General features: G+C 48.4%; 1 protein-coding gene across 1 annotated transcript in view; it reads left to right on the forward strand.

Annotated features, from left to right (window-relative positions):
• LOC311129682 (melanophilin-like) overlaps positions 1-24,163 on the forward strand; it is a gene marked incomplete at both ends in the record, with an annotated part of 144,944 nt that overhangs the window by 21,243 nt on the left and 99,538 nt on the right. The window contains 3 exons of the mRNA XM_084162080.1: positions 2,183-2,404; positions 12,045-12,184; positions 18,236-18,277. Coding sequence (XP_084018206.1) covers positions 2,183-2,404; positions 12,045-12,184; positions 18,236-18,277 — 404 coding nt within the window. The remainder of the gene's footprint in view (positions 1-2,182; positions 2,405-12,044; positions 12,185-18,235; positions 18,278-24,163) is intronic.

The following is a 24,163-nucleotide window of genomic DNA, read 5'->3' on the forward strand; positions in this document are numbered from 1 at the left end:
CACCTCACAGCACAATGCCTCTCCCCTATTTGACCTAAATACTGTATTTTGTATGTATGTAATGATATATAGGCTATGTGTGCTGTTTTTAAATTTGTAGTTCTGTCCTTGAGCTGTTCTTGTCTATTAATGTTCTGTATTGTTTCATGTTTTGTGTGGACCCCAGGAAGAGAAGCTGCTTAATGGGGATCCTAATAAAATACCCCGCAAAAAATAATGTTGTTGCTTAGGGGTGTGGCAAGTCTGCCTCTCTGTATTCTAATGGTGCAGGTGAATATTATGATATTACCTTGTAAGCGCAACGCTTCCAGCTGTATATATTATTGGGTCCTTGAGATCAAGGAAAATGTGAGTTTCTTGCATGTATGTCCAATGTTAGAATTCAGCCCATTATGCATACATGGAACTTTTCTGTCAGGCTCTACTAACTCTACAAGTCCAGTGCTGTTAAGGTACTGTATCATTATGCATGCTGTGCCTGATTACTGGCACATACTATTGGATTAGTACGCCTCAGAAACGACTGTATATCAACATCGCATGTCACGAGATCCATGTATAGCCAAGATGGCCACCAAGTACTTTCTGCAATCCACCATAATGTGAGAGACAGACAAGGGAAACCTGTTTCAACTGGCTCAAATGACCCTCATTTAGCCCCCCAAAATCACTTGTTTTCATGTGGAAAATAGAAAATAGAATTGTTAGCCTTCTCCATGTCTACATCTGATGCAGCATATATTCCTAGTTCTCTCTTCTTACTTGTTGTCTCATAAGGTTAGCGGTTGACATTTGATATGTAGGGGTTTAGTTGTATCAGGGATTCAGACTTTCCCCAGGTCAGAGAACCCACAATCTCCTGAGTTTAAAACCTTTGATATTTGGCCCCCAAAAAGTACATATGGTCCCGCTTAAAGGAAGCAATAATGCTTCGGTTTTCATCTGCAAAGTGATAGCATTTTAGCCTTTGGGCTAGTCATGTTGCTGTATATGAGATGGCTGACAATAGAAGAGGGATACTGTAAAAAAAACGGACTTGTTTCCCGGGGCCATATTTGCAGCTTATGTAAAATATATGTAACCACAGATGTGAGCGCATTTCTGTGCCATGCCTCTCGGGCTTCATAGAAAGCCTTCATAGATACCAATGCACCTTCATTACTTTGGATAGCCCAAGGATATGCATGCCTTGGTCCGTCACTGAACATATTACAGGATAGGAAAGGGACTGAATGCAGGCTTACAGAATAATTGGGCCATAGTCTTCAACTCCCATGACTGGTATAGAATAATCTATCTACTGTCTGTCCTCTCCATTTGTCCTTTCCTATGTCCATTCTTCTGTCTTTACTTCTGTCTGTCCATCCATCACTCCACTACAGCATGGTTCCCCAGCTGTCAATTTGGCCTGCAGGTGATTTTATTTGGCCCCCCAAGTTTTCTTAGCAAAATAAGCGATCGTAGCTTTCACCCCCCACTTTTTTGGATCCACTTCAATCAGTGTAGATGAAGGGGAGGAGACAAGTTAAAGAAGGATTTTTAAGCCTTGAAACAATTGAGACATGGATTTTGTATGTGTACCATTCAGAGGGTGAATGGGCAAGACAAAAGATTGAAGTGCCTTTGAATGGGTAGTAGGTGCCAGGCTCACCAGTTTGTGTCAAGAACTGCAATGCTGCTGGGGTTTTCACGCTCAACAGATTCCTGTGTGTATCAAGAATGGCCCACCACCTAAAGGACATCCAGCCAACTTGAAACAACTATGGGAAGCATTGGAGTCAATATGGGCGAGCATTCCTGTGGAATGCTTTCGACACCTTGTAGAGTCGAATTGAAGCTGTTCTGAGGGCAAAAGCGGTGGTGCAACTCAATATTAGGAAGTTGTTCCTAATGTTTGGTATACTCAGTATATGTGATCATACACAAATGTAAGCAAGGTTTGAAATTATTATGTTGTAGTCTAACATTATATCTGTTTGGGCTTCTTGTGGTCAATTTGCAGTCTACAAATTATTAGTAATTATGTTCCGGCCCCCTGACCATCCTCTCAAGAAAAAATCGGCCCGCGGCTGAATCTAGTTGAAGATCCCTGCACTATAGCCTCTCTGTCAAGCTATCCATCATCTTCTGTTTATATTTCTCTGTCAATCAATTTATCCATCCTTCCTTGGGTCTTTTGCAGGGAACTAAAGACGCAGCTAGAGAAGGAGGACACCAAGAGAGAGCTGCTGGGCACTGGGACCAGCCTGACAGAGTCCCACTGCATCCGCTGCCTGCAGCCCTTCAAGTTCCTGGTGAACAGCAAGCGCCAGTGTCTGGACTGCCAGCTATACGCCTGCAAGGCCTGCAGCCGCTACAACAAGAAGGAGCACGGATGGGTATGCGACCCCTGTCGCATGTCCAGGTGAGCCGGAAAAACATACTAATGCTAACATCTCAGCATAACAACCTTCATGCTAATATATGCTGACATGCTAGGGCCTGAAGCCTCGACAACATAAAGTATCGCAGCTGGGTGTGCGACCCCTGCCATATGACCAGGTGAACTGAAGAAACATACTAATGCTAGGACATTAGCACAATAACTGTAATGCTAATATACAGTGCCTTCAGAAAGTATTCAGAATTCTTGACTTTTCCACATTTTGTTGTGTTACAGTCTGAATTTAAAATTGATTAAAATTGAGATTTGTGTCACTGGCCTACACACTACCCCATAAGTGGAATTATGTTTATAGATTATTATTTTTTATTCATTAAAAATGAAAAGCTGAAATGTCAATGAGTATTCAACCCCTTTGTAATGGCAAGCCTAAATAAGTTCAGGAGTACAAATGTGTTTAACAAGTCACATAATAAGTTGCATGGACTCACTCTGTGTAATAGTGTTTAACATGATTTTTGAATGACTACCTCATCTCTGTGTCCCAATCACACAATTACCTGTAAGGTCCCTCAGTCGAGCAGTGAATTTCGATCACAGATTCAACCACAAAGACCAGGGACAAAGACCAGTTTTCCAATGCCTCGCAAAGAGGGGCACCTATTGGTAAGATGGGTAAAAATAAAAAAGCAGACATTGAATATCCCTTTGAGCATGGTGAAGTTAATGATTACACTTTGGATGATGTATCAATACACCCAGTCACTACAAAGATACAGGCGTCCTTCCTAACTCAGTTGCCGGAGAGGAAGGAAACCACTCAGGGATTTCACCATGAGGCCAATGGTGACTTTAAAACAGTTACAGAGTTGAATAGCTGTGATAGGAGAAAACTGAGGATGGATCAACAACATTGTAGTTACTCCACAATACTAACCTAAATGACAAGGTGAAAAGAAGGAAGCCTGTACAGAATATCAATATTCCAAAATATGCATCCTGTTTGCAATAAGGCACTGAAGTAAAAACATTATGTTTGGGGCAAATCCAACACGACACGTCACTGAGTACCACTCTTCATATTTTCAAGCATGGTGGTGACCGCTCCATGTTATAGGTATGCTTGTCATTTGCAAGGACAACAAAAAAATACAATAAAAAATGACACAGAATAGAGCTAAGCACAGGCTAAATCCTAAAGGAACACCTGGTTCAGTCTACTTGCCAACAGACACTAGAAGACAAATTCACCTTCCAGCAGGACAATAACCAAAAACACAAGGCCAAATTTACACTGCTTACCAAGATTACATTGAATGTTCCTGAGTGGCCTAGTTACAGTTTTGACTTAAATCGGCTTTGAAAATCTATGGAAAGACTTGAAAATGACTGTGTAGCAATGACCAACAACCAAGTTAACAGAGCTTGAAAAAATAAATAAAAATAAAAGTGCAAATGTTGTACAATCCAGATGTGCAAATCTCTTAGAGACTTACCCAGAAAGACTCACATATGTAATCGCTGCCAAAGGTCATTCTAACATGTATTGACTCAGGGGAGTGAATAATTATGTAAATAAGATATTTCTGTATTTATTTCCCCCAATTTTTTTTACATTTTCTAAAAACATGTTTTCACTTTGTCATTATGGGGTATTGTGTGTAGACGGGTGAGGAAAAAAACACAATTTAATCCATTCAGGCTGTATCACAACTAAATATGGAATAAGTCAAGAGGTATGAATACTTTCTGAAGGCACTGTATGCTAACTAATATATGCTAGCAACTGTAATACTAATATATGCTAGCTAATATATGCTAGTTTGCTAATATATACTTGCTTACATTTTAGCATCACAAGTCTGTTACAACCCCCAAAACTAAATGGAGGAAGGCTTCAGGCCGCTTCAGGCAACCAGGAAGTTAGCCGGACAGAATATAAAAGTAAAGGAGAATTTACATCTAAAGTTTACATCCCAATTCCTACTCAAGGTCTGAGGGCAAATAGATAGACCCTTTTATCCACCCCTCTGGCAAATCTCCCACACACCTGGTCTGATGCATTTCGCAAACTCGCATACTGTATATCTAACATACTGTGTGTGATCCAAGTACTGAAATATTGGCTCTTGGGAGAGTGGGGTAAGTCAAGCCAAAGGGTTTGTTGAGCCACCCCTCGTTTCTAGGAAACTATACACAAAATTAATCATGTGAACAAATATTTGGGAAGAGGTCATCATTTCATGCAGTCTGTGAAGGAAAGAATCACATTGAAAAAGGTGGTAAACAAGCTAGTTCCAAAAAACAGATTTTCGCAGTCAAATGAATTTATTGTGGTACAGGTTTCATGATGATTGTTTCTAAACCAAAGTAAATACTGTAGTTTTAAAACTGTTCTATACATCAGTTGGGGTCTCTAAAAACTTCAATATGAGGTCGTAAACATACCAAGAAAGTGCATCCTTGTAGCTGTGTGGGCTAATACAGTAAAAAAGCTTCCTGTGGGGAATATTGAGCAATTTGGCCAGGGGCAAGTTGAGCCAATGGTTGAGCCAATGGAAAGTTGAGTAAATTTAAGTGTTTTCTTCCCAGGTTTAATGCAAGGCATTATCGCTGGGTTATGAGGTAAGACCATGGCCTGGCCCATGTTAAAAGTGTTAAAAAAGTACAAAGTGTTTGTTAGGTGTTAAGCCTATGGTAAAATATGCTTAAAATGATGAAAATACAAAGTGATTGGGAAATAAAGATAGACATGGGTTTTAAAAAGGTTGTGGTAATATTTAATTCAGTATATACATTTGTAGGCGGCTCAACTTACCCTGTCCCTATGCTCAACTTACCACATACCCAGGATAAGGTATGTTTTAAAAACTGTTGTGTTTACATAAATTCTGATTATTTCTAGGGATACACAACATCCTGAAATATACAGCTAATGTCGGAAGTGTACATACACTAAGGTTGGAGTCATTAAAACTAGTTTTTCAAACACTCCACAAATGTATTGTTAACAAACTATAGTTTTGGCAAGTCGGTTAGGACATACTTTGTGCATGACACAAGTCATTTTTCCAACAATTGTTTACAGACAGATTATTTCACTTATAATTCAGTGTATCACAATTCCAGTGGGTCAGAAGTTTACATACATTAAGTTGACTGTGCCTTTAAACAGCTTGGAAAATTCCAGAAAATGATTTCATGGCTTTAGAAGCTTCTGATAGGCTAGTCAATTGGAGGTGTACCTGTGGATGTATTTGAAGGCCTACCTTCAAACTCAGTGCCTCTTTGCTTGATATCATGGGAAAATCAAAAGAAATCAGCCAAGACCTCAGAAAAAAAATCTGGTTCATCCTTGGGAGCAATTTCCAAACACCTGAAGGGACCACGTTCATCTGTACAAACAATAGTACGCAAGTATAAACACCATGGGACCACGCAGCTGTCATACCGCTCAGGAAGGAGACGCGTTCTGTCTCCTAGAGATGAACGTACTTTGGTGCGAAAAGTGCAAATCAATCCCAGAACAACAGCAAAGGACCTTGTGAAGATGCTGGAGGAAACAGGTACAAAATTATCTATATCCATAGTAAAACGAGTCCTATATCGACATAAACTGAAAGGCCGCTCAGCAAGGAAGAAGCCACTGCTCCAAAACCGCCATAAAAAAGCCAGACTACGGTTTGCAACTGCACATGGGGACAAAGATCGTACTTTTTTGAGAAATATCCTCTGGTCTGATGAAACAAAAATATAACTGTTTGGCCATAATGTCCATCGTTATGTTTGGAGGAAAAAGGGAGGAATTGCAAGCCGATGAACACCATCTCAACCGTGAAGCACGGGGGTGGCAGCATCATGCTATGGGGGTGCTTTGCTGCAGGAGGGACTGGTGCACTTCACAAAACAGATGGCATCATGAGGAAAATTTAAAAATTATGTGGATATATTGAAGCAACATCTCAAGATATCATTCAGGAAGTTAAAGCTTGGTCGCAAATGGCTCTTCCAAATGGACAATGACCCCCAGCATACTTCCAAAGTTGTGGCAAAATGGCTTAAGGACAACAAAGTCAAGGTATTGGAGTGGCCATCATAAAGCCCTGACCTCAATCCTATAGAAAATGTGTGGGCAGAACTGAAAAAGCTTGTGCGAGCAAGGAGGCCTACATACCTGACTCAATTACACCAGCTCTGTCAGGAGCTTTATTGTGGGAAGTTTGTGGAAGGCTACCCGAAACATTTGACCCAAGTTAAACAATTTAAAGGCAATGCTACCAAATACTAATTGAGTGTATGTAAACTTCTGACCCACTGGGAATGTGATGAAAGAAATAAAAGCTTAAATAAATCATTCTCTCTAATATTATTGTCACGACTTCTGCCGAGGCTGCCCCCCCTCCTGGTTCGGGCAGGCTTCGGAGTTCGTCGTACTAGCTACTGCCGATCCCATTGTCATCACTCCACTTGTCATGTTTTGTCAATCACACATACTTGGTGCTCATTCCCCTAATTAGTATGTGTATAAGTGTTCTCTCTGTCCCCTTGTCTTTGTGAGTGATTGTTTGTTGTGAGAGTGGGTAGCTCGGTTGAGCTACTATTCACTGTGTTTATGCCAAGGTGGATGTTTTCCCTTGTAATAGTTTTGTTTGACGCTTGGGGCGTTTTATTTATGTAAACGGAATAAACTCTGGACTTCGGTATTTTACCTCCTGCGCCTGACTCTTTCATTCACACCTCGTCACAGAATCACTCACCTGATCTGATATGGAGTCAGCAGGAGAAGACCGCATGCTTGGAGTTGTGGCAAGGGTTCAGGAGCATTCCTCGATGTTGGCCAGCTTGGGGGAAGCGATGGATTGGGTTCTTCAGGTGGTAGAACACCTGGAGAGGAGAGGATCCGATCTATCGAGACCAGCTGGTCAACCGGATCCAGCCACCTACACACCAGCCCCTGGAGGAATCCAGATATCCCGGCCACCGGCGTTTGATGGGACAGCAGCGTGATGTAAGGGATTCCTCTCCAACTGGAGTTGTATTTCTCCAGCATCTGGCCGCAGCCCCGGGAGCGGGAGAAGGTATCCGTCCTTGTTTTCTGCCTTTGTGGGAGAGCCCTGGAGTGGGCCAACGCGGTGTGGAACGAGGGAGGTAACGCATTGGAGGACTATGGGGAGTTTGCTCGTCTCTTTCAGGCCGTTTTTTATCACCCGCCTGAGGGTCGAGAGGCGGGCAAACGACTGTTTCATCTGAGGCAGGGGACGAGGACCGCTCAGGACTACGCGCTGGAGTTCCGAACGCTGGCAGCGGGGTCCGGGTGGAACGAGTGAGCCCTAATCGACAATTTCCGGTGCCACCTAAGGGAGGACGTCCGATGGGAGCTAGCCTGCCGGGATGCCATGCTATCATTCTCCCAACTGGTGGACATGGCCATCCGGCTGGACAATCTGCTAGGAGCCAGAGGACGTCCTGGTAGGGGTCTGCCCATTCCCACTTCGGACGACTCTGACCCCGAGCAGATGGAGCTGGGGGGAGCCGCCGGTCGAGAGAGAGCAGGAGGACAGCGACAGTGCCACTCTGGTGGCACGAAGGGACAATCTACCTCACGTCGCAGTAAACCTTATTTTGGGTCTGGAGGCGGTAGACAGGGTACTCACGCAACACCCCAGGTAATGAACACCCAAACGTGTTCAGAGCCCATTGTGGCGCACTATACTTTATCTATCTCCTTTTCCGATCACTTGGTAGGTTCCCAGTGTAAGTCGCTAGTCGATTCAGGCGCAGTTGGGAATTTTATGGACAGGGAATTTGCACGCCGTCAAGGCATTTCATTGGTTCCCCTAACCATTCCACTCCCCATCAGAGCACTTGGTAGTCGACCATTAGGGTCTGGGTTGGTTAAGGAAGTTACGGTACCAGTCAACATGATTACGCAGTAGACGCATGTTGAGCAGATAACCTTTATGATTATTGAGTCTCCTGCTTACCCTGTAGTCTTGGGTATCCCGTGGTTAGCCCTTCACAACCCCAATTTCTCATGGCCGCAGAGGGTTCTTACGGGGTGGTCGCGTGTGTGTCCGGGTAGGTGTCTAGGTGTCTCCGTTGGTGCGACCACAGTGGAAAGACGGTACCCCCACCGTGCGCATTCCCCCCGAATACCATGATCTGGCACTCGCATTTTCCAAGACGCAAGTTACTAAATTCCCACCTCATCGGGAGGGGGATTGCGCGATAAACCTTCGGGTAGACGCTGTACCTCCCAGGAGTCATGTGTATCCTCTGTCGCAGGCTGAAACGGAGGCTATGGAAACATACGTCACCGAGTCCCTGCGCCAGGGGTATATACATCCCCCCACTTCACCTGCCTCCTTGAGTTTCTTCTTTGTGAAGAAGAAAGATGGCAGTTTACGCCCCGTGCATTGATTATCGACCACTGAATAATGTGACTGTACGATTTAGTTATCCTCTTCCCCTCATTCCTTCAGTGATTGAGTCAATGCATGGGGCCCGCTTTTTCACCAAATTAGACCTCAGGAGTGCCTACAACCTGGTGCGTATGCGGGAAGGGGATGAGTGGAAAACAGCATTCAGCACAACCTCGGGGCATTACGAATACCTGGTGATGCCCTACGGTTTGATGAATGCTCCATCCGTTTTCCAGTCCTTTGTGAACGAGGTGTTTCGGGACATGCTTGGTCGCGGTGTGGTGGTCTACATCTATGACATCCTGGTGTATTCCGCTACGCTCGCTGAGCATATGTCCCTGGTTCGCAAGGTACTGGTCTGACTGCTGGAAAATGATCTTTATGCCAAGGCAGAGAAGTGTGAGTTTTCCAGCAATCAATCTCCTTCCTCGGATATCGCATTACCACCACAGGTGTGGAGAAGGAGGGAGACCGCATTGCAGCCGTGCGTAATTGGTCGACTCCAACCACGGTAAAGGAGGTGCAGCAATTCCTTGGCTTTGCCAACTACTATGGAAGGTTGATTCGGGGCCTTGGCAAGGTCGCAGCTCCCATTACCTCCTTGCTGAAGGGTGGGCCATCCCGGCTCCACTGGTCTGCTGAGGCTGATTTGGCCTTCAGTAGATTGCGGGGTTTGATCACCTCAGCCCCGGTACTGGCTCACCCTGATCCATCACTACCGTTGGTAGTGGAGGTGGATGCGTCCGAGGTAGGGATAGGAGCTGTCTTATCCCAACGCTCGGGCACGCCACCCAAGTGCCTTCTTTTCTAAGAAGCTCAGCTCGGCAGAGCAGAACTACGGCGTTAGTGATCGGGAGCTGCTGGCTGTTGTCCGAGCATTGACGGTGTGGAGACATTGGCTCGAAGGGACGAAACACCTTTTCCTCGTCTGGACAGACCACCGTAACCTGGAGTACATTCGGGCAGCGAGGAGGCTGAATCCTCGCCAGCCCAGGTGGACCCTCTTCTTCACCCGGTTTGATTTCACACTCTCATACATTCCGGGTACAAAGAACGTAATGGCAGACACGCTGTCTCGGCTGTATGACACAAAGGAGAGGCCCAGAGACAACACCCCCATACTCCCGGCCTCATGCATTGTGGCGCCGGTAGTATGGGCGATGGACGCAGATATAGCGCAGGCATTACGCACAGATCCATCTCCACCATAGTGTCCAGCTGGGCTGCAGTACATGCCTGCGCTTATCCGTGATCGTCTGATCTACTGGGCACACACGTCACCTTCCTCTGGTCATCCAGGTATCGGTCGTACAATGCGCTGCCTGACCGAGAAGTACTGGTGGCCTACCTTGGCAAAGGACGTGAGGGTGTATGTTTCCTCATGCTCAGTGTGCGCCCAGCTTAAGGCACCTAGGCACCTCCCAGCGGGTAAGCTACAACCTTTACCAGTTCCACAACGACCATGGTCTCACCTGAGTATTGATTTTCTCACTGATCTTCCCCCCTCCCAAGGTAACACCACTTTCCTGGTCGTTGTGGACCGCTTTTCAAAGTCCTGCCGCCTCCTTCCTCTGCCCGGTCTCCCCACGGCCATACAAAATGCGGAGGCTCTGTTTACTCATGTCTTCTGGCACTACGGGGTACCAGAGGATATAGTGTCCGACAGAGGTCCCCAGTTCACGTCTAGAGTCTGGAAAGCGTTCATGGAACGTCTGGGGGTCTCGGTCAGCCTGACCTCTGGATTTCACCCCGAGAGTAATGGGCAGGTGGAAAGGGTGAATCAAGATGTGGGTAGGTTCCTGCGGACCTACTGTCAGGACCGGCCGGGGGAGTGGTCGGTGTATGCTCAGAACTCTCTCTGCCACTCCTCCACTAACCTAACACCCTTCCAATGTGTTTTGGGTTACCAACCGGTCCTGGCACCGTGGCACCAGAGCCAGACCGAGGCTCCTGCGGTGGATGACTGGTTTCGGTGCGCGGAGGAGACTTGGGATGCTGCCCAGATTCGCCTCCAGCGCGCTGTGCGTCATCAGAAGGCCAACGCTGACCGCCACCGCAGGGAGGCCCCGGTGTTCGTATCGGGGGATCGGGTCTTGCTTTCGACCCGGATTCTGCCCCTCCGTCTGCCCTGCCGGAAGCTGAGCCTGCGGTTTGTGGGGCCATTTAAAGTCCTGCGGAGAATAAACGAGGTGACATACAGGTTGTTACTCCCCCTGATTACCGTATTAAACCCTCAGGCCGGTGGTAGCTGGTCCGCTCCAGGAGTCTGAGGTATGGGAGGTTCCTCCACCTCCTCTGGACATTGAGGGGGCCCCAGCGTACTCGGTCCATTCCATCCTGGATTTGAGGCGTCGGGTGGGGGGCCTCCAGTATCTCGTGGAGTGGGAGGGGTACGGTCCGGAGGAACGGTACTGGGTCCCAAGGCGGGACATCCTCGATCCCTCCCTTCTGAGGGATTTCCACCGTCACCATCCGACTCGCCCTGCTCCGCGTCCTCCTGTTTTCGGCGTTCGTCGTGACTGGAGTACAAGCTGCTGCCGATCCCATTCTCATCACTCCACTTGTCATTTCTTGTCAATCACACACACCTGGTGCTCATTCCCCTAATTAGTATGTGTATAAGTGTTCCCTCTGTTCCCCTTGTCTTTGTGAGTGATTGTTTGTTGTGAGAGCGTGTAGCTCGGTTGAGCTACTATTCACTGTGTTTATGCCAAGGTGAATGTTTTCCCTTGTAATAGTTTCGTTTGACGCTTGGGGCGTTTGATTTATGTAAACGGAATAAACTCTGGACTTCGGTATTTTACCTCCTGCGCCTGACTCCTTCATTCACACCTCGTCACAATTATTCTGACATTTCACATTCTTAAAATAAAGTGGTGATCCTAACTGACCTAAGACAGGAAAGTTTTACTAGGATTAAATGTCAGGAATTGTGAAAAACTGAGTTTAAATGTATTTGGCTAAGGTGTATGTGAACTTCCGACTTCAACTGTATGTAGATATCTTTGTTAGAAAGAATACTATATTTCCCTTGACTTAGTGATGTGTCAATATAAAAAAAAGTCTCAACATATACCCCAAGAACAGCTGCTTCAGATTTAAACCTTGGAGCCATACAGTAATTTACAGTGTTTATCTATTGAGTCTATGTCAATGTCTGTCCCTGTTCTGTCCATCCGTCTGTCTGTATAGCCAGTCACATATGCTTATTGAAGTCCTCTCTCTCTCTCTCTCTCCAGGGTCCTCAAGATTGGCACTTTGGAGTGGTACCATGAGAATGTGCGCTCCCGTTTCAAGCGCTTTGGCAGTGCCAAGGTGATGCGCTCGCTCTACAAGAGGTTGAGTGGCGATCTCAGCGCCTCCCAGAGTGACCTGAGAGGTGGGTACTATGGATTCCATGCCCACACCTGAACAAGCCCTTAGTAGACCACATCACCTCTATATAAACCCTTAGGAAACCCCATAGCACATGGCAGCAGTGCTACAGAGCCCACTGGGTACAGTAGGGAGTTTATTGTTGCTCAAGGTCTGCTGAAGCTTATTGTTCTAAATCCACAATAAATGAAAAGCTTTCTAGAGACACAGCTGCTTTATACAGTGGCTGAATGTTAATAATCTCTTGTCGTGATGGATGGAATGTATATACTGTAGGCTGCATCTATGGTATGGAAAAGATCACCCATAATGATTACAATGTCAGGCCATGTCAGGTTAGTGTTGTGGTGTATGCATCACCATGTTAATTCTGGAATCGGAAATTGTTTAAATCACTGGTCGTTATTTTTTGTGAACACTACTCATAAAATTATGGTGTTTATAACAGCCTATGCAGGCATCCCTTCTCAACTTACCATTTAAACTCCATAAATCCAACATTTGCATGGTATCTAACGCAGGAGCTTTTGTAATCTGTTAAAGTAACATTTTATCCATCTTTGCATAATGCTTTTTGGGTGTGTGGAAGATTTATATGCAAACTTTACTGGAGTGATACACATTACTAATTTGTCCCACTCTGTGAATTCTGAATCATAGGAAATAAGTTTATCTTTCTTTCTCTCTTTTCAGCCAGTAAGCCCTTCTCAGGGAGCTGCCTGCCAAATAGGACAGAGGGACTTAGTATTTTCCATATTTTCTGTTTTTCCGGCTCTGGCTTCCTACAACTGTGTGTGTGGAGCCGTGTTAAGAGTACTGCAGCACACAAAGGCCTGGATTCGATCTAAATGTCATGCCATTTTGTCCTCCACTGACTAGCAATGTTATAGAAATGTTGCCTCCGTTGGTCCCTTTATGACGCGGTCAGTTCCAGACGTTGCCTACGTTACCAGACATATTTACATAGCAATGAAACGCTTTGTGTATGTTTGTCTGACATGTTTAAAGTTTAACACAGTGACGATTGGGTTTAATCAAAGCAAAACTGACATTTTATTTGCCTGATGTTAACTGTACAATGGAGCTTATCTGCTAGCAACACCCAAGGCATCTTTAAAACGATGAGACCTATTACGTATTGGCCCTCATGAGTTTGTGACGTTGCTTAAAGGAAAAGTAAATCATGCAAATATGAATTATAGCGAAAAAAAGCAGAGTCACAATGGAGGATTGTGGGGAGGGTGCGGAGGCAGCTGGTTTGCTCGGTCCAGCGGTCCGCATGATCGCATGATCACATGTCTCGCTCTGTGTCTGGAATTTCATGTCTCTGGTTGATCCAATCATGCAGGGTTCAATTGGCCAGATATAGGGCAAAAGAGAACAAAGACACCGGTTTTCCTTTTTGTTAAATTATTAACACGAATTTGGGCAAATGTACATGCACACGTATTGAATGTATAGATATATACAGAAACACCCACACCTACAAATACACATACAAACAGATGTATACACAGTCTATACAGAGTCCACACGCAAGCATGTACCAGTGTGTGACGAGGTGTGAAAGAAGGAGTCAGGCGCAGGAGGTAAAATAACGAGGGGTGGCAGCCTCGGCGGAAGTCGTGACAGTACCCCCCACCAGCAGTGCATCGACCCCGGCCTCGGGGACGGCCAGGAGGACGCGGAGCAGGGCGAGTTGGATGGCGATGGTTGAAATCCCTCAACAGGGAGGGTTCGAGGATATCCCGCCTTGGGACCCAGCACCGTTCCTTCGGACCGTACCCCTTCCACTCCATGAGATACTGGAGGCCCCCCACCCGACGCCTCGAATCCAGGATGGAATGGACCGAGTACGCCGGGGCCCCCTCAATGTCCAGAGGAGGTGGAGGAACCTCCCGTACCTCAGACTCCTGGAGCGGACCAGCTACCACCGGCCTGAGGAGAGACACATGAAACTAGGGGTTAATACGGTAATCAGGGGGGAGTAACAACCTGTGTGTCACCTCGTTTATTCTCCTCAGGACTTTAAACGGCCCCACAAACCACGGGCTCAGCTTCCGGCAGGGCAGGCGGAGGGGCAGAATACGGGTCGAGAGCCAGACCCGATCCCCTGGTACAAACACCGGGGCCTCCCTGCGGTGGCGGTCAGCGTTGGCCTTCTGACGACGCACGGAGCGCTGGAGGTGAACGTGGGCAGCGTACCAAGTCTCCTCCGTGCGCCGAAACCAGTCATCCACCGCGGGAGCCTCAGTCTGGCTCTGGTGCCACGGTGCCAGGATCGGTTGGTAACCCAAAACACATTGGAAGGGTGTTAGGTTAGTGGAGGAGTGGCGGAGAGAGTTCTGAGCATATTCTGCCCATGGCAGGAACACCGACCACTCCCCCAGCCAGTCCTGCCAGTAGGTCCGCAGGAACCTACCCACATCTTGATTCATCCTTTCCACCTGCCCATTGCTCTCGGGGTGAAAACCAGAGGTCAGGCTGACCGAGACCCCCAGACATTCCATGAATGCCTTCCAGACTCTAGACATGAACTGGGGACCTCGGTCGGACACTATATCCTCTGGTACCCCGTAGTGCCAGAAGGCATGAGTAAACAGAGCCTCCGCAGTTTGTAGGGCCGTGGGGAGACCGGGCAGAGGAAGGAGGCGGCAGGACTTTGAAAAGCAGTCCACAACGACCAGGATAGTGGTGTTACCTTGGGAGGGGGGTAGATCAGTGAGAAAATCAATACTCAGGTGACACCATGGTCGTTGTGGAACTGGTAAAGGTTGTAGCTTACCCGCAGGGAGGTGCCTAGGTGCCTTACTCTGGGCGCACACTGAGCATGAGGAAACATACACCCTCACATTCTTTGCCAAGGTAGGCCACCAGTACTTCTCGGTCAGGCAGCGCATTGTACGACCGATACCTGGATGACCAGAGGAGGGTGACGTGTGTGCCCAGTAGATCAGACGATCACAGATAAGCGCAGGCACGTACTGCAGCCCAGCTGGACACTGTGGTGGAGATGGATCTATGCGTAATGCCTGCGCTATATCTGCGTCCATCGCCCATACTACCGGCGCCACAATGCATGAGGCCGGGAGTATGGGGGTGTTGTCTCTGGGCCTCTCCTCTGTGTCATACAGCCGAGACAGTGCGTCTGCCTTCACATTCTTTGTACCCGGAATGTATGAGAGTGTGAAATCAAACCAGGTGAAGAATAGGGCCCATCTGGCCTGGCGAGGATTCAGCCTCCTCGCTGCCCAAATGTAGTCCAGGTTACGGTGGTCTGTCCAGACGAGGAAAGGGTGTTTCGCCCCTTCGAGCCAATGTCTCCACACCGTCAAAGCTCGGACAACAGCCAGCAGCTCCCGATCACCAACGCCGTAGTTCTGCTCTGCCGAGCTGAGCTTCTTGGAAAAGAAGGCACAGGGGCAGAGCTTGGGTGGCATGCCCGAGCGTTGGGATAAGACAGCTCCTATCCCTACCTCGGACGCATCCACCTCCACTACGAACGGTAGTGATGGATCGGGGTGAGCCAGTACCGGGGCTGAGGTGAACAGACCTCGCAATCTACTGAATGCCAAATCAGCCTCAGCAGACCAGTGGAGCTGGAACGGCCCACCCATCAACAAGGAGGTAATGGGAGCTGCGACCTTGCCAAAGCCCCAAATAAACCTTCGATAGTAGTTGGCAAAACGAAGGAAGCGCTGCACCTCCTTACCGTGGTTGGAGTCGGTCAATGCACGGGTGTAAACCGCCATCTTTCTTCTTCACAAAGAAGAAACTCGAGGAGGGAGGTGAAGTGGAGGGACAAATATATACCCCTGGCGCAGGGACTCGGTGGGAATGCGCACGGTGGGGGTACCGTCTGGACTTTCCACCATGGTGGAACCACGGAAACACCTAGACACCTACCCGGACACTCATGCGACCACCCCGTAAGAACCCTCTGCGGCCATGAGAAATTGGGGTTGTGAAGGGCTAACCACGGGATATCCAAGACTACAGGGTAAGCAGGAGACTCAATCATAAAGGTGATCTGCTAAACATGTGTCTCCTGTGTAATCATGGTGACTGGTACCGTAACCTCCTTAACCAACCCGGACCCTAATGTGCTAGTGCTCTGATGGGGAGTGGAATGGTTAGGGGAACCAATGAAATGCCTTGACGGTGTGCAAATGCCCTGTCCATAACATTCCCAGCTGCGCCTGAATCGACTAACACCTTACACTGGGAACCTACCAAGTGATCGGGAAAGGTGATAGATAAAGTACAGTGCGCCGCAAAGGGCTCTGAACATGTTTGGGTGTTCGTTACCTGGGGTGATGTGTGAGTACCCTGCCTACTGCCTCCAGACCCAAAAGAACGTTGACTGCGACGTGAGGTGGTTGTCCCTTTGTGCCACCAGAGTGGCACTGTCGCTGTCCTCCTGCGCTCTCTCGACCGGCGGTTCCCCTCAGCTCCATCTGCTCGGGGTCAGAGTCGTCTGGAGTGGGAACGGGCAGACCCCTACCAGGACGTCCTCTGGCTGCTAGCAGATTGTCCAGCCGGATGGCCATGTCCACCAGTTCGAAGAACGATAGCATGGCATCCCGGCAGGCTAGCTCCCGTCGGACGTCCTCCCTTAGGTGGCACCGGAAATGGTCTATCAGGGCCCGCTCATTCCACCCGGACCCCGCTGCCAGCATCAGGAACCCCAGCGCGTAGTCCTGAGCGGTCCTCGTCCCCTGCCTCAGATGAACCAGTCGTTCGCCTGCCTCTCAACCCTCAGGTGTTTGATCAAAAACGGCCCGAAAGAGGTAAGCAAACTCCACGTAGTTCTCCAACGTGGTACCTCCCTCGTTCCACACCACGTTGGCCCACTCCAGGGCTCTCCCACAAAGTCAGGAAACGAGGACGGATACCTTCTCCCGCTCCCCAGGCTCCGGCCTGATGCTGGAGAAATACAACTCCAGTTGGAGTAGGAATCCCTTACATCGCGCTGCAGTCCCATCAAACGCCGGTGGCCAGGATATCTGGATCCCTCCAGGGGCTGGGGTGTAGGTGGCTGGATCCGGTTGACCAGCTGGTCAACCGATAGATCGGATCCTCTCCTCTCCAGGCGTTCTACCACCTGAAGAACCCGATCCATCGCTTCCCCCAAGCTGGCCAACATCGAGGAATGCTCCTGGACCCTTGCCACAACTCCAGGCATGCGGTCTTCTCCTGCTGACTCCATATCAGATCAGTTGAGTGATTCTGTGACGAGGTGTGAAAGGAGTCAGGCGCATGAGGTAAAGTCCAGAGTTTAATCCGATTGCATAAATCAAACGCCCCAAGCGTCAAACGAAACTGTACAAGGGAAAACATCCACCTTGGCAATAACACAGTGAAATGTAGCTCAACCGAGCTACACGCTCTCACAACAAAATAATCACTCACAAAGACAAGGGGAACAGAGGGAACACTTATACATATATTAATTAGGGAATGAGGACCAGGTGTGTGTGATTGACAAGACATGACAAGCAGAGTGTTGAGAATGGGATCGGCAGTAGCTAGTACTCCGGTGACGACGAACGCCGAAGCCTGCCCGAACCAGGAGGGGGGGCAGCCTCGGCGGAAGTCGTGACACGGTGCGAAAGTATTGCTTCACACACACATGCCGCATACGCCAGAACAGTGTGCATGTGCACACACAAACACACACACACAATCCTTTCTGACAGTGGTCCATGAGGCCCCCAAAGCTCAGAGGGTGTCATCCCCACACCACTGTCTTCTGGTGTACAGAGAGACTATGACTAAACTGACGTTGAGACTTTCCATTCTGTTGAGGAGCAAAACGACATAAAGTTTCTTTACGCATGCACAGTACAAGTCTCATTCTTCACATATGAGCATACATTGAAATTAGCAGCTATAGCAACAGTGTATCTTTATGTGTATGTCATCAAGATTATCTCTGATTGTGCATTTATTTACAGAGGGACCAGCATTACTGATGACGTCAGGGACCTTTCCTTTGAATTGTTTGATTTTACCTCAGATAGTTAGTCTTTCTCCCTCTGTCTCTCCCTCCCAGAGCCTCGTGAGGATGACACACACAGCATGCCCGAAAGCCACAGTAAGTAGAGCTCTGTGTATCTGCACAATTCACAAGCACAATGTCTTGGTCCAGTGTCATTCCATAGACACTACCAAGAATGGCTTGTCTCACTGATCACTCACTCACTCCATCCACATACAGTACAGTATGGGCTTTTCAGACTCAGTCAATTTTAAGGAGTTTGGAATCTGATTTCTTCTGTGAAGCACAAACATATTTTACCCTTTTTCAGTGACTTACAACTTTTCAGGTAATATTTAAAGTGTATGCATTTAACATTTGTAGATAAGGGCAGTCTCTCTGACAGACATTCATATTAACCAGCTAGCTAGAGCAAGATTTGATTATGGCTTAGGAAATCTGATTAGGGTAAATTGAAATGAAGTGGTATTTAATGTTTTTTTTGACTGAAAGAGACCCACGTTGTAGCTCTAGGCAGAGCCGTGGGCACTGTAGCTTGGCCACTTACCAAGCGCCCTTTGGGTTGGCTGGCACAGAGTTTGCCTGTCAAACCCCGACACATTGGTATGTCAACAGGGGTATTAGAGTCCGGGAAGTTTTAGGTCAATTAGAGTCTTATGGAATTTATTAGAGGGTAATTTTGTGAATTTTGTTTGTGTGTGCGCGCACGTGCGTGTGAGAGCATGTGTGAGCATGTGCGTGCGCATGTGTGTTTTTAGAATCTATTGTACCGTTTTTTTGCTGCATGGCCATTAGTTAATGTGCATGATCTTAACATTTACAATCTTGTTTCAGTTTTTAGTTGTTGATTTTTCTGCTGAGCAGAGCAGCTGCTCATCCTTAAATCTTCTCCCACTTAGCATCTATTTTTGTCCCTCACTCTCTCTTTCTCACTCACTCTATTCCTCTCTCTCCCTCTCTCTCTCTCTCTCTCTCTCTCTCTCTCTCTCTCTCTCTCTCTCTCTCTCTCTCTCTCTCTCCCGCTCTCTTTCCCACTCCCTGTCTCCTTGTGTCCTCTGATTCAATAAGCGCAGGAACCGGTAGAACAAAATGTTACTGAGCAAAGCAACTCACTCATAAACACACACATAAAAAGAGACTGAGAAACACATTGTGTGCTCGCACTTTACCTCCTTGTGCTGCTTTTATGCTGGCAGACAGAAGAACCATTTGATTTGCTCTCTGACGTGTGTTTCTTAAAAAGGCCACTTAGGTCCTGCACTTCCATTACCTTATCTATTTAGAGAGTTATAAAAAGAAACAAACACTATACAGCTACAACTTTGAAAAGAAAAGCACCTTTGCGCTAATGCTAAATGAGTGTTTGCTAATATGCTAATTTGTTTGGACGTTCAATGCCTTCAGAAAGTATTCATACCCCTTGACTTATTCCACATTTTCTTGTTACATCCTCAATTCAAAAAAATTTTAATAGATTTTTTTCCTCACCCATCTTAACACAATACCAATAATGTCAAAGTGAAAACATGTTTTTAGAAATGTTTGCACATTTATTGAAAATGAAATACAGCAATATCTAGTTTACTGTACATAAGTATTCAACCCACTGAGTCAATACATGGTAGAATCATCCTCGGCAGCAATTACAGCTGTGAATCTTCCTGGGTATGTCTCTAAGAGCTTTTCACGCCTGGATTGTACAATATTTGCCCATTATTCTTTTCAAAATTCTTCAGGCTCTGTCAAATTGTTTGTTGATCATTGCTAGACAACCATTTTTAAGTCTTACCATAGATTTTCAAGCAGACGTACACTACTGTTCAAAAGTTTGGGGTCACTTGGAAATGTCCTTGTTTTCGAAAGAAAAGCTATTTTTGATCAGAAATACAGAGTAGACATGTTTTATGTTGTAAATAGCTATTGTAGCTGGAAACAGCTGATTTTTTTTATGGAATATCTACATAGGTGTACAAAGGCCCATTATCAGCATCCATCAGTCCTGTGTTCCAATGGCACGTTGTGTTTGCTAATCCAAGTTTATCATTTTAAAAGGCTAATTGATCATTAGAAAACCCTTTTGCAATTATGCTAGCACAGCTGAAAACTGTTGTGCTGATTAAAGAAGCAATAAAACTGTCACGGTTCAGACAGACGACCAGAGGACCACAATTGCGTCACACCAGAAAGTTTATTAAACTTAAGGGAAAAGGGAAGTAGGGAGTGAATGAAGGCTCCAGGGGTAACAGGGATCCCGTCCAATACGCTGGGTCTGTGCCCCCCCCAGTGGCAGCGATGCGTCCTATGAAGCCGGTGGTGGGTGGTCCAGAAGTCCTGGGGGGGGGAGACACAGACACAACAGGGCGGAATGAAACCAGGCAGCAGTACAGTTCAAGGGAAATCCAAAATACGTAGTAGCAAGGCAGAAGGCTGGTCAGAGTTACCGGGATTGAAGAGTAGTCAGGAGTCGTAATGGCAGAAGCAGGTCTGGATCTCCTGAGGCAGAAGAGTATCCAAAAAACAGGCAGGTCCGGGGTCACAAAACCAGGGTGAGCCAGAAGCGCGAGCAAACAGGTTCCGGGTGTGAGCTTTGCAGACGATCTGACACCGGAGAGCTGAAAGACAGGGCCTTAAATACTGGGAGAGGTAGTGGGTAATGCAGCGCAGCTGGCAGAGTAATTAGAGCAGAGCAGAGCAGGGACAGGTGGAGCTAGTTAGGCTGAGTAGAGAGAGTGGTGAGCAGAGTGGAAGAAAATTAAGGTGGTAACCCGGTGGAGTGAGAGGCCCATGACAGAACCCCCCCCCAAGGGACGGCCCCAGAAGTCCCAAGAGCAACACCACGCCGGGCGGGAGGAGGGGAGCCGGAGGAGGGCTAGAACTCCTCCGAACGGTCCGAGTGAACGTCCTCATCCTCGGAGGAAGCCGAAGGGCCGTGGTCGGGAGATGGGACAGGTCCCGAGACAGGATCAGGCACAGGACAGGAAGCCGAGCGGGCCGGACGGTTAGGGACCCCTCTGGGGGCGGCCCCTACGGATTGCAGGTTGATCAGGATGCCGTTGGTGGAAAGCGGTGATGAGAGTCCTATCCACAATCCGACTAGCTGGCACCCAGGTCCTTTCCTCAGGTCCATAGCCCTCCCAGTCAATGAGGTACTGGAGACCCCTACCCCTCCGTCTGGACCGAAGCAGGCGGCGGACGGTGTAAACCAGACCACCATCGACGAGCCGTGGAGGAGGAGGACCAGGCGCAGCAGGGACCAGCGGACTCTCATGGATGGGCTTAATCTTAGACACATGGAAAGTGGGGTGCACCCTCAGGGAATTAGGCAGTTGGAGCCGGACAGCAGTTGGGCTAATCACTCTTATGATAGGGAATGGGCCAATGAACCGAGGTGCCAGCTTCTGCGACTCCACCCTGAGTGGCAGGTTCTTCGATGACAACCACACCCTTTGACCAACATGGTAGGTGGGAGCAGGAATTCTCCGACGGTTGGCCCCGGTAGTGTAGCTGGCAACGGATCTGAGGAGTGTGGCTCGGGCTTGTGACCAGGTGCGGCGACATCGACGGGCAAAAGCAAGTGCAGATGGGCAAGTAACCTCCTCTTCCTGGCTGGCAAATAGAGGAGGCTGGTATCCATAAACACATTGGAAAGGGGACATACCGATGGCAGAGCAGGTCAGAGAATTGTGTGCGTACTCCACCCATGTCAATTGCTGCGACCAGGAGTGGGGGTTGCGTGAAGTCATGCATCGCAGTGCCTTCTCGAGCTCCTGATTAGCCCGCTCTGACTGCCCATTGGATTGGGGATGGAATCCGGAAGTCAGACTGACTGTGGCTCCCAGCAGGTGACAGAACTCCTTCCAAAAAGCGGAGGAGAATTGTGGACCACGGTCAGAAACTACATCCTTTGGCAGTCCGTGGATCCGGAAGACGTGTTCCAGGACCACCTGGGCGGTCTCCTTGGCGGTTGGGAGCTTGGGGAGGGGAATGAAGTGTGCCATCTTGCTGAAACGGTCAACGATGGTGAGAATGGCGGTCATGCCACTTGAAGGGGGCAGCCCCGTGACAAAGTCAAGGGCGATGTGAGACCAGGGACGTCTGGGCACAGGCAGGGGCTGCAGCAATCCGGCTGGGGGCTGGCAGGACGACTTGTGTTGGTTGCAGATGGGGCAGGCTTGGACGAATTCCCGTACATCCTTCCTCAGAGAGGGCCACCAGAACCTCTGGGCGAGCAGGTTGTAAGTGCGGGTGGAGCCAGGGTGACAAGCTAGGCGGGAGTCATGTCCCCACTGAACGACCTGGGACCTCAGGTCTTCGGGGACAAAAAGGCGGTCAGCTGGGCAAGTGCTGGGACCTGGCTGGTTACGGAGAGCCTCCAGCACCTGTTCCTCAACAGCCCAGGTCAGAGCTGCAACGATGCAGGGACTTGGCAGAATCGACACAGGGTCCTTGGAGGGGGTGTCATCCTTCTGGAATTGACGGGAGAGGGCGTCTGGCTTGGTGTTGCGTGATCCAGGCCGGTATGACAGAGTGAAATTAAACCTGGTGAAGAACAGGGCCCAGCGGGACTGCCTGGAGTTCAACCGTTTGGCCGTGCGGATGTACTCCAAGTTCTTATGATCGGTCCAAACGAGAAATGGAATGGTGGACCCCTCCAGCCAGTGACGCCACTCCTCCAAGGCAAGCTTCACAGCCAGCAGCTCACGGTTCCCTATGTCGTAATTGCACTCAGAGGGGGACAACCGACGTGAGAAAAAGGCACAGGGATGGAGCTTCCTATCCTCCGCAGCCCACTGAGAAATCACAGCACCAACTCCCACATCCGAGGCGTCCACCTCCACAATGAATTGCCGGTCCACATCAGGCATCTGGAGGATGGGAGCGGAGGTGAACCTCACCTTGAGGGTACTGAAGGCTTTGTCGGCTGCTGGGGTCCAGGTGAAGGGTTGCTTGGTGCTGGTTAGAGCAGTGAGAGGGGCAGCAACGGTACTGTAGTTCCGGATAAACTTCCTATAGAAGTTAGCAAACCCCAGAAACTGTTGCAGCTTCTTTCTGTTCTCCGGAACTGGCCATGAAGTGACTGCTGATACTTTGGCAGGATCCATTTGGATACTTCCCTCTGCCACAATGTACCCCAGGAAGGCCACTGTCTTGACGTGAAACTCACATTTCTCTGCCTTGGCGTAGAGGGAATTCTCCAGAAGACGATGAAGGACTTGCTGGACATGGCGGGTGTGTTCAGACAGGTTTCTGGAGTAGATTAAGATGTCATCCAGGTAAACGAAGACAAACTTGTTTAACATGTCCCGCAGTACATCATTCACTAGAGCCTGGAACACAGCAGGAGCATTGGTGAGGCCAAAAGGCATAACCAGATACTCGTAGTGGCCTGTTGGTGTATTGAATGCGGTTTTCCATTCATCTCCCTCCCGGATCCGCACTAGGTGGTAAGCGTTTCTGAGATCCAACTTGGTAAAAATAGTGGCTCCCTGGAGCAACTCAAAAGCAGAGGTGAGCAGAGGCAGAGGGTAACGGTTCTTCACTGTGATGTCGTTGAGTCCCCTGTAGTCGATGCAGGGGCGAAGAGATCCGTCCTTCTTCCCCACAAAGAAGAAGCCAGCACCAGCAGGAGATGAAGATGAACGGATTAATCCTGCGGACAGAGAGCCATTGATGTAGTCCTCCATGGACTTTCTTTCAGGAGCAGACAACGAATAAAGACGACCCTTTGGAGGAGCTGTTCCAGGGAGGAGGTCGATGGCACAGTCGTACGGTCGGTGAGGGGGCAGAGATGTGGCTCTTGCTTTGTTAAACACCTCTCTGAGACCATGGTAGCATTCTGGGACATTGGAGAGGTCAGGAGCGGAGTTAGTAGGTACTGGCCGAGGGGGTAGTGCGGCAGCAAGCAGGCAGGTTCGGTGGCAGTCCTCTCCCCACTCCCTGATCACCCCGGTCACCCAGTCGAGCTGAGGGTTGTGCCGGCGG

Source organism: Coregonus lavaretus (assembly GCF_964263955.1).
Source record: "Coregonus lavaretus genome assembly, chromosome: 5".
NCBI classification, from domain to species: Eukaryota; Metazoa; Chordata; class Actinopteri; order Salmoniformes; family Salmonidae; genus Coregonus; species Coregonus lavaretus.